The following is an 11302-nucleotide window of genomic DNA, read 5'->3' on the forward strand; positions in this document are numbered from 1 at the left end:
CGGACTCAGCAGTGACCAATCAGAAACCGGGATTTTATTAACCCTGTTTTTTACCACCGTTGAATTTACACATGTAGTCTTCTTTGAGTATGTTTGAATCACAGCTGCAACAACTAGTTGATTAAGCGATTACTCAGTACTGATAAAAACCTGTAACTATACTTACATTCTGACTGAAAAACTGTAATGGACATTTTTCACCATTTTCTTCATTTTATTGACTAAATGACCAATCGGTTAATCAAGAAAATAATCAGCAGATTAATTGATAATTAAAGTAATTGTTAGTTGCAGATTTTTTAGTTTTAATTCTTAAAAAATTGAATTCGTTATTTTATGAGCTTTCACCATTAACACATTCTGTAACTTTTCATTTTACAGCTGACAGATTTTTACCTTATTACAGCTCTTTTCACTATGTCTGCAACAAAATGAGAAAAACTTTTTTTTAAAGTGATGGTGACTATGATGACAATGATAAAGGCAGATGTAGTTACTATTCTGCCAGTGAATAAACTAACTAACTAACTAACTAACTAAACTAATGATTATCAGTTGTATTAAACTAATAAACAATTTGAAATTGCGTTTGAGCCCTTTAATAGGACTTGGGAATGTTAAAATTGTAAGAGGTTTAAACCTGATGTCTGATTGAAACAGTCACAGTGTAGCTGATCTTATTCCTCACAGTATATTGCATATCATCCAAATTATATTTCTGCAGAAAATTAATGAAAAAATGAAGTTCTCCACACAGCATGCTCAAGTTAACTTTACTTAGAATATTAGTATTTTGAGCTTAGATAGATAATAGATGCTGGTAGGTAAAACAAAACCATGGATGGACTACTGAACAAGCCTACAGGGCACAGGTCCAGGGGCCCAAGAGGTCAGGAGGCCCAGAAAGATACACAAAACAACCACAAGGTGCACAGCAACTACAAAGAGAAATGCAAAATAAAGAGACACAAAACACACAAAATGTCCATAAGAGACTCAAGATGAGCACAAAGACACACAAATAACCAGAAACGGACACAAAATGAACACAGATGCAAGGCTACCACAAAGAGACACAAAAATATGCACAATGACCACTAAGAGATGCAAAATGACCACCAAGAGATGCTAAGAGACCACAAGAGACACAAAACAACCACAGAGATGCAAGACAACCGCAAAGAAATACAAGGAGATGTGAAACAACCAGAGGAGAAAGAATATGGCCACAAATAGACACAAAACTGCAAAATCTATGCAAAATGACCAAAGAGAGGCAAGATAACTACATGTATAGCCTACACAAATGAAATAATTTTGTGTCTCTGAGTGTCCTATAGAGGAGGAGTTGGGGGCCTTTTACTAGTCTGTACCCAGGGGCCCATTTTCTCATGATGCGTCCTTGAACACAACAGTCCTCGTCATAGCACTAATAAATGGGGGACCTCTTCAACCCTGGCATGCCTGCGTTATGAAATGGGAACAAACTAACAGCAGCCGTGTCAAGAGAGAGAGAAAAAGAGAGAAATAGAGAGAGAGAGAGAGAGAGAGAGAGAGAGAGAGCAAGAGCAAGAGCATCCTCAGCGCCTGTACGTTGGCTGCTCAGACTCTCCAAGGAGGCTGCGATGGAGACAGGATGAAACTGACGGGGTGTTTTTCGGAGGAAAGTCCCTCTGGGGTGTCGGTACTTGGCAGTTTTCAGGGGTGTATCACAACCAGAACCGTATACTATTTGAGAAAAAAAGGGGACTGTATTACCATTTTGTCGATGCCTGAGGATTATGGACCATTAAAATAACGACCGACGGTGTAGCGGTTTGGATAACTGCCTGTGGACTCTTTCCTCCTGTTCTTCTCTTTATTTACTACAGTTAACACATTTTTTAACGTGTTAGTGTTTGGCCATTTCATTGAATTTAGCGCTCTTTCGACGTGAAGGATATTCCTGGCACGTCATCTTTTGTTGTTGCTGGACATAGACGTGTAAGGTGCACAAACCTGTGGACGGTTTCTCTCACAGTATGATACAATATTTTAACATAACCGTAATTTTTGGTGTTACGCTCTATTGCGCATGCCTAGTGGTAGATACACAACACTGCCCGACGCCACTTCGCTCCGTCCTGGCCGTGATGTAGGAGCAAAAGTAAAAGGGAGCGGAGGACTGAATAAAAATGCGTTGGCAAAGTGGCAGCGTGGCGACCAAAGGATTTGACCTGAGATCCTTCACGAAATAGACTGTGCCCGAAACTGAAGAATGTCAGGGACACCAAATGCAGACGCTGAAGGAGTAGTCTCCAAAGTACAAGTGAAAAAGGAGATCAAGACAATCGTGGAGAATTTGGAAACCATCCTGGGAGACCTCAAGGATGTAGCCAAAGAGCTCAAAGAGGTAAATGAACAGGAAACGCCATAAGACACCTTGCATATATGCACTAGTCTACCATATGATGTGTTACAGCTTTTATACAAGCTTGGTTTGAGGATGATCTTTCTAAGCATTCTTGTCTGAGAGGAGCTGGGAGGCTGATGTCCACCTCACTGGGGCCTGGAAACGGCTTTGACAATACACACACACACACACACACACACACAAACACAAAACATACAGCCTGTGCTCCTACCCACTAATGTATTTGATCATTATCTCCCATATGAGAGACATTTGGCACATCAGGATGTGGGGTGTGAAATGACAGGACAGCTCCTTCACCCTGACTCACAGGCTCTGATGAAAGTGAGAAAAATGTAATCACAATTAATATTTAATGGACAAGTTGGTTCAACCAGGAAAGCGCTTTTGCGTTGCATTTCATCATCTTAATGCTGACTGTTGTTTGCTGTGAATTATCTCTTGCCAAATAATAGAGCAGTTGTCTTTTCACTTCTCATCTCTCTCTGTATCTCGTGGTGTCTTCTCTGTTTCTTTATCTTCATCTTTCTCTGTCTTTTGTTATCTTCCACCACATGTCTGTATTTATCACAGCCACTCATCTTCATCCTTTCTTTATCTCATTGTTTGCTTTCCTTCGTCTTCCTCTCTCTACAGAGTCCTTGTTAAAGATCAAAACTCTCAGCTGTCTGATTGGTTATTCAAATCTCAGTGATGCAAAGACAGGGGTGCTGAATAGGAGTTGGGGGGGGGTCTCTCTGAAGGAATCGGGGATTATATGAGCATATTTAATGTTTTTATTTGCAGTAAATTGTTCTCAGAGCAAATAATATCTAGAAGCACCTCCGTGCAGAGGTTTTCTGTTTTCACGTTTCAGTGCTTGTTTCAAATCAGTGTTTCCTCTCATGCCAATCACTGAATCCTTTGCTGCTACCTCAGCTGTAATAACCTGCAGTCCTACCTGTTTTTTATGTTTACATTCCTCTACCAGCCACCAGGCACCTGGCCTGCTGTGCCAAACATCTCACCCTAACATGACAGGCTGTCATTCTAATAAAACCCTATTGCGTACAGCCTCTGGTTCCTACATTATGGATGGGCAGTCGACACAGCATCTGTCTCCTTCTGCCTCTCTGCTCCCCTTTTCTCAAGTTGAGCTGAATTAGACTTCTTTTGTGTTTTTCAGCAGTTTACAATGTCTCACAGCAGGCGCAAGAGATAAATGAGAACAAGAAGGCATTGTAATCTATGTTGTGATTTTTTTGTGATGTGCCCTTTCTTTCTTTCTTTCTTTCTTTCTTTCTTTCTTTCTTTCTTTCTTTCTTTCTTTCTTTCTTTTTTTTTGCTTGCAGGAAATTGTGTAGATGATCAGTTATTCTGACACTGCACACACTAAACACATACCTCGAGGGAGTTTTGCTATCAAAGCCAGTGTTTGGGGTATAATCCATTTGAAATGCAGTTATCTGTTATAACTCACAAACAGGGCTGGAGCAGAGCCTGGCTCTGAGGAGACACCCTGCCCAGATGCTTGGCATAGCCATTGAGGCTGCCTGGCCCACAGCAGGGCCTGCACACTGGGATACTGGTATTACCTCTTGTGTGTGTCCCAACAAATTATCCATTTAAAGACTGCATGGAGAGTTTAGCTCCATTGCCTTCTCTGCCCCTGCTCTATCTTTCTATTTATCTCTCCCTCTCAGTCACTCGCTCTCTGTTTCTCTCCTCATCACTCTCTCTCTTGATTTCTCTCTCAGCCTCTTCTCCAGCCACTGTTTGGACATGCATTTTAAACCCTTAGATGATAGCAATGGTGGTTTATAGTGGGCTCCTCTGAGATAAGCATCACTAATCCAGAAAATGAACATAAGCTCATTGTCATTATCGTAATTATTTTATGAATGTTGTAAAAGGAAATATATTAACTTTCTCTTTCTGATGAGTTTTCCTTGCAGGTTATTTCTACAGTGTTTCATCTATAGGATACTATGAACTCAGCTCATTTTATATTAGATTACACTCATTGACTGCTGGATCCTTAGTAATCAGGCAGCTAGTAATAAAATGTCCAACACCGCACTTCAATTCTGGGCATCAAAGCAATAATAACTCCACTAATGGAAGTAAACCAGTAAGGAACTCTTCTCCAATGGGAATATTTTTTGATAGACTTCAGGAAAATGGCTGAAGGACATGGACATTACATTACAGTACATCAGTTATTCATTCACAGCAGAGTCTAGCACCATGTGTATTTCCTTTTGTTAAACTGCTTTTTTAATTTCATTCCCCATGCTAATGGTTCCTTGGGCGATGTTTATTACATGTGCTTGCAATTTCAGTCCTTGCAGCTTCCATTATTGCCTCAGCACTGCACACATAAATGTATGGGAGAGTAACTTTGGCCATGGATGTGCCCACAGTGCAAGTGGACAAAATGCAATATGTTGTACATCAGTAGTTCACAACTAGAGGCATTTCACTTAATGGTGTGTGGCACTAATGTCACTGTTTAGTTCTGTAGTGGGTTCCTTGTTTTCCTTTTAGATTGGTTCATGTTGATTGGTGGATATTAAATCAAATTCAGCTGAGCACCGCAACCACAGTGTGTATGTATGTACTGTGTGTATGTTTTATGTATTGCCTCCACTTGTGCTGCTGCATCTTTACATCATTTTCCAGCGTTGCCTTTATGGTGCCAGCAAACCGAATTTCTGCTGCAACAGTTCTGTCATATTTCCCTATGCAGGCTGTGAAAACAAATTTCCTCTTAAAGGACAAAGGAAGTATCTTTCGATCTAAATATCTATCTACACCTGAGACAAAATATTATATTAATTTTTTTACTACAATGAGCTGAGCATCTCTGCCATTTCCTCTTTATTACAATTTTGTTTATTGTCCACATTTGGAATGACGGTCTACAGTGTATCGTATTCATAAATGATGTCACAGTCCTAGATTGCAAATTCATTCAAATATTTCAATAGTTCTTTGTTTAGCCCTGTTCCTTTCCCAAAAATATTCAATGGGCTATGCCACACTGCATTTCTTATGTCTTCTTTCCCACCCAGGGACACTATGTGCATTATTGCACCACTACAACTGACAGTATTTGCTCTTTCAGATTATGTTGCTTGCAGAGTGGATTGCTGATGTGATTTTGCATGTCTTTTGCTTTCTGTAAAATATCTGTTTGTTTCTTTGTCTCTTTTTCATACCAGAGTTGCTTGGAGTTAACTCATGGCATGATGAATTGTTTCCTGTTGTGCAGGCTGTTGTGCTCATATTTTTTTTTTTTGCAGTATTTTAAGTATTCTTGCTTACTTTCAGCAGAATATAACAAACATTTGTGCTAATTTTTCCCAACAGGAGACTTGCAGTCTATTGATTTTTCATATCTGTACTCTTTTCTATTTGTTATATCCCTGTGTGTCTTTGTTAAATGTTGACAATGTCTTTTTCATTCATCCCTAACACTGCTTTTGTATTCCAAATGATCAATTTTTCAAGAAAATAGTTGGTATCGTTACTTCTCTCAGTTCTGAAGGTGCATGGAATTGTTGTAGTATATCATTTAAGTCAGAGGCTGGCAGGCTCATGGCTGATCTCATAAAATGTAGTGATATTTCTTTTCACTCTGGCATGGTTGTCATAGTGATATCTTAATCAGTTTTTAAACTCATAAATCATAAAGTGTATCTTTAAATTTTATATAATATGTTTTCTTATTCATTATTTAGGAACATGAGGAGATAAAGACATTAATTCTAAACAAGAGTAAATTTTTCATCTTCTTTTCTCACCTGGCTCCTATTACGATCATCATTGTTTTCCAAGTTAGCAGCGTCAGTGTTTTTTTTTTAGCTGTGTTTGTCGTAGGTCATGCAACATTGTTTATTATTCCCAACCTCAGCCGTCACAGTGACATGTCTTCTTCTTGTCACCAGGTTGTTCATGAGATTGACACCCTGACTTGTGACCTGCAACTGGAGGAGGACGGACTGACAGACAGCTCTAAGACGGACACGCTCAACTCCAGTTCGAGTTCCACCACCACCACCACCACTGCTTCCAGCCTGGAAAAGATGAAGCTCTTCCCCGATGACTGCATCTTTAAAACACCTGCGCCCATCATCCCGGTCCCTGTCACCCCTCCTGCAGTACTGACTGTACTCAAGAAACCCCACCCGCCCCTACCACCACCGAGACATACCACACTAAGAGCCGAGGATCACAACATTAAGAATCTGCCTCATCCAACATTAGTGTTATCAGGGAATATATCCAAGGCTAACGGGTCTCTGTTGAGGAATGGCGGGGTTTTCCCGTTGAAACCAAACAGGGATTTATTCTCCTCCACACCGTGTTTCATTTCTAGTGACAGCGGGATCCCTGAGTCGGGGCTTGTTCCTACATTGCCTAGACCCATGCCACTACTCCGTCATGAAAAGAACAAATGCCCCAAGGCGCCCGGCAGGGAGCCTCGCGAGAGGGAGCGTGTCCGTTTCAGTGAGAAGGTCCAGTACCACGGTTACTGTCCTGACTGTGACCTCCAATATGATGTAGACGACACAGAACTACACTTACAGGCTGAGCTGAATGACTTGAGGCTCAGCCCAGTGCATTGCTGCTCTTCCTCCTCCCCTCCTCCACCTCATGCTCTTCCTCATGATCTAATGTTGGAAAACGGTGGCCTCTCCGTCAGCCACAGTTTCCCGCCGACAGCAAATACTCCTCCACCTTGTGTGCCTCCTCACCCACCTTCCCTCAAGCCCCAGAAAACAATCCTACGCAAATCAACCACCACAACGGTTTGACACAGAATCCCTTGTTCTGTCCAACTTAAACATTCTTGAATCATTCATAGTGTTTTCTAATTTAAGAGTGCTTTCTACTCCAGTTGAACTTTGGATTATCCAAACAGAGAGAGAGGAAAGGATGGAAAATAGGAAACAAAAGGATGGATAAAGTGAGTGGAATAGCGAGAAAGGCACCGCCATGGGCGCTAAGACGCACGCAGACAGATCAGGAAGAAGCGGTGAGTGTTTGTGCATGTATGAGTGTGTTTGTCAGGAAGAGAAAAGGAGGAAGAAAAAGAGCAGTTGCATGCACTGATGCACACCTGTGAGTCTATGCATACACGTATTTGTTTATGTATATTTATGAGTGTATATATTTGTGGGTAGGTGCATAGATGTATGCGTGCCAAGTATGATGCATGTGTGCTGAGTGTGATGTTTGTAGGCAGTGAGCATTGACTGAAAAATGTACAGGGACTTTAAAATTTTCACGAGAGACTGCTGACAACACTAAAACTAAATTGTATCTGTGTCTTTCTGGAAGCTCTTGGTACTAACGAGTCTCAAACTCAGGAAGTTCTTTCAGAGAGGAGCTCTAATTAATTCATGTCCTTCTGGTTGAAACAAGAAAACCTGCTTCCCTCAGATTTCATCCAAAGCCTTAAGATCTTCCTATACACTGACACCTAAGTAACTCTTTATTGCACACACATGTATTACACATATACACGAGTAAAGGCTGTTACAGGAGACACAAAGAGATACACACAGGTAGTGGAATCTGTACCTTTGCACAAGCCTCTGCAGATGAACAGTTAGGGTTGTGAAATAGATGAGTGAGTTCATTCCTCCTCATCTTGTGTCTTCCTCGCCTCTTGTGGGGGCGAAAATTAGAGAAAATGAGAGTGACTCGGTGGGCTGGGGAAGAGAGAGAGACGTGTTAGTGGACAAAACTGATGGCTTTACAGTAAATTCTACATGAAAAATCTTGTATTTAATTATCAGATATAGTTCATCCACAGGCTGATGTGAACATCGCCACCAATCAGCAGCACTCTGCGTATATACATACACACACACACACACACACACACACACACACACACACATCTGTTTAGAGTTGGAAGCTCGGAGGTTAAGGCTGAAAAGTATGAATAGCACACACTGATGACTCTAAATCCAATGCATGACCCCGCCGGCCTCACAATCTAAAATCAGCGTCTGGATTAGGGATCAGTAGATATTCAGCCATGAGAAATACGAGAAAGATTGAGAGGGTGGCGGGGTAAGGATACAGAGGGAGAAAGAAAATGTGGGACAGAGAGAAAGAAAGAGACAGGGAAAAGAGAGCATGTGTGATGGAGGCAGGCAGAGAGAGAGATGGTGAAAGAGAAACAGTAATGCAGTGGAGGCTAATGGTGTTTGGGCTGTATTGTGTTGCTGCAATGTAGGAGCGTGTGTGGATGCATGTTCGAACTCAAGATGATTGCTCTCAGTGTACAACATTCACTGTATTTACCTTGTATAAATGGATCCTAATGAGTTTGGCAGCAGCATGCTCACACACACAGACACAACAGACACACACACACGCGCGCGCACAAACACACACACACATACACACACACACACACACACACACACACACACACACACACACACACACACACACACACACACACAGTGTTGGTGCAGTGTTTACTAGGTCTGGGTATTGTTCCAAATTTTTCGATACTACTTCCTGTACAACACCTGAGTTTTGGTACTAATACCAAAGAAACCTTTTTTTCTCTAACTTAGAAATACGGCATAAACATATGTATTTATGGGTACTTTTGCACTTTAACAAAATATGCCATTAAGTCGTAGCCTATGAATATTAATATGCTTCCAAAATGTATTTTAAATTTTATATTAAGGTCATTATTTTACATGAATCAATTCAAACCTTAACCAGCTGCCTCATTTTTGTGGAGAGAATGCATTGATGGAAGGCGACTAATGTGTATGCATTGATGGCACCCAGAGCGGGAGGTGGGAGAAACACTTGCACAAGTTGACCAGCTATAGACGCAAAAATGGGTCTGTCAGTTTTGGATTCATCGTTCATTGTTTAATACAGCCATGACTTGTTATCTGATTGTTCCTGTTACACACAAAGCTCTGCTCCTCTGACCATGGTTGTAGGTGTTTTTCACTGTTTTTAAAATGGCTATCTGAGCTCCAGTGCTCCAGGCTTGAGGATGAAGTTGTAATGGGCAAGGAGGAGGTGGATCTTCACCGCCTCCATCATGAGTCAGGACTGACTCAACTGCACTGACCTACTCCCTACAGCTCACAGCTCTAGTTCATAGCCCACCTCTCTCTCTCTCTTTCTCTCTCTCTCTCTGTGTTTCCCTCTCTCTCTTTCTCTCTCTCTCTCTGTGTTTCCCTCTCTCTCTTTCTCTCCCTGACTCTCTCTCTCTCTTTCTTCTTTCTTCTTCTCCCCTTGGATGGTGTTTCACTCCCACTAGGCAGCAGCTGTATGCATAACAATCTCTTCTGTGCACATGTATCTCTATATACATGTGGGTGGGGTAACTATTATTAAAACATATCAGATACTTTGTACAGCGAACACCTTTGGCAGCATTTCCATTTGTATGTTTAATCAAAAGGTCCACTGACTTTGTCTTCCCAGAGCTGCAACAGCCTCTGTATCCCTCACTTCTTACCTTTGGATTACAAATGACCTTCTAGCGATGAAAAAAAAACCTGCTCCTTGATGCTAATGAATTATTGTGTGCCTTTGCTCCTCCATTTTAAAGGTTGCGTGCTTTTGATTTCAACCCCACGTTATGCCAACGTCACTAGTGCGACACCTCATTTAATCAAGTAAATGAGCGAACCTGCTGCTTCCATAATTAATTCAAAATATCATTGAGGTGATTGGTTAGATTGTTACAGCTACATTTGTAAACATAAACCTGTAGCTCTGATTTGTTGTCCTATAACACAATAGTCATATGTGTGCATATAGTGCGTCTCCTAACTGTATTGTCCTCATCCCATTTCCCAACCTGGCAAGTGCACGGTGTGCAATTACACTCAATAAATGTGTCAGAGTGAGACACATTTTGCCAATGAATATTAATTAGCTGTTGTTTCTCTGTCTGATTGTTAGTGGTGATAGTCTGCCAAGAGACACAGTTGTCTGTTTGCTCATCCCCATTCTGCATGCATCATTTACTTAGATTTTTGTTTCCTTCGATCAACTACATTTCATTATGATCACTGAAAAGCATTAAACAAAATGAAAGGTAAATAATTGCGGTGTTGCATGCCAGAGGCATTACATCTGTAATAGAGATACTGTATGCAAAGTTCACTAGAATACAAAATAGACATGACCTACATTGCAAAACATCAGAGCATTCAAAAGTAAATCTGGTGCACATTAAGCATGGATACCGGCTTGTCCTGGTGCTTACAGTATATCTGTGACTCAGACAAAGTTATGATGAAAGTAAGTGGGTGTGTCACACTCATATGCATATATTTTGATATTCAAGCTATACATGTGCATGTGTTTAAAGGTGCATGAGAGTGCAAAAAGGCATGCATGAGTACATGCAGCCATGTGTGTGAGAAAGTCAAAGGGCGTGAGATGGCTCAGTGCAACTTAGAAAGCTATGGTGGTGAAGCAAACTTAATCGGAGGATTTCACGCTCCTTTAGAGATTGTTAAAAGTTAGAGGCATCAGCTGCACCTTACTCAGAGAAGGTAAACAATATCTCAACAACAGGATCAGATTTATAAGAGCCACAATGACCCAGATGGGTCCTCTGCTCAATGAACCAGTCCAGACTTGACTAAGAAAAAACTGAAAAAAAATCACAGCTATTTAAGGAGAGTCAGCCGTCCCTTTTGTCTTTTAACAAAACGGAAGGTTTTAAATTTTTTTTAATCCATAGAGAAAATGTGCCAGACAGTTCAGTGCTATTAACTTTGATGACTTGTGTAAGTGTCTGGATGCTTGTGTGTGGGGAATGGGCATACCTTGGTATATTTTCATTTTGCTCTGTGAAAAGCGACTGTGACTTCTCTGTCAAGTGGCTCTCCTCTGTGC

At 41.1% G+C, this 11302-nt stretch overlaps 1 protein-coding gene across 1 annotated transcript; it reads left to right on the plus strand.

The window, feature by feature from the left end:
* The first annotated feature begins 2257 nt into the window (after positions 1-2257).
* Positions 2258-7212, plus strand: prr16 (proline rich 16). Its single transcript, XM_022757832.1, has 2 exons — positions 2258-2392; positions 6343-7212. The coding sequence occupies exons 1-2, from the start codon at positions 2258-2260 to the stop codon at positions 7210-7212; spliced, it is 1005 nt and encodes a 334-aa protein (XP_022613553.1).
* The last annotated feature ends 4090 nt before the right edge of the window (positions 7213-11302 follow it).

The sequence above is a fragment of the Seriola dumerili genome, unplaced genomic scaffold (genome assembly GCF_002260705.1).
Source record: "Seriola dumerili isolate Sdu_G_001 unplaced genomic scaffold, Sdu_1.0 BDQW01000290.1, whole genome shotgun sequence".
Taxonomy (NCBI): Eukaryota; Metazoa; Chordata; class Actinopteri; order Carangiformes; family Carangidae; genus Seriola; species Seriola dumerili.

What these genes read in the sequence shown, in the direction of transcription:
- prr16 (XM_022757832.1), top strand. Translation starts at nt 2,258, where the DNA reads ATGTCAGGGACACCAAATGCAGACGCTGAAGGAGTAGTCTCCAAAGTA. An exon ending in TAGCCAAAGAGCTCAAAGAG is followed by an intron (nt 2,393 to 6,342) that starts GTAAATGAACAG and finishes TCTTGTCACCAG; the next exon opens with GTTGTTCATGAGATTGACAC.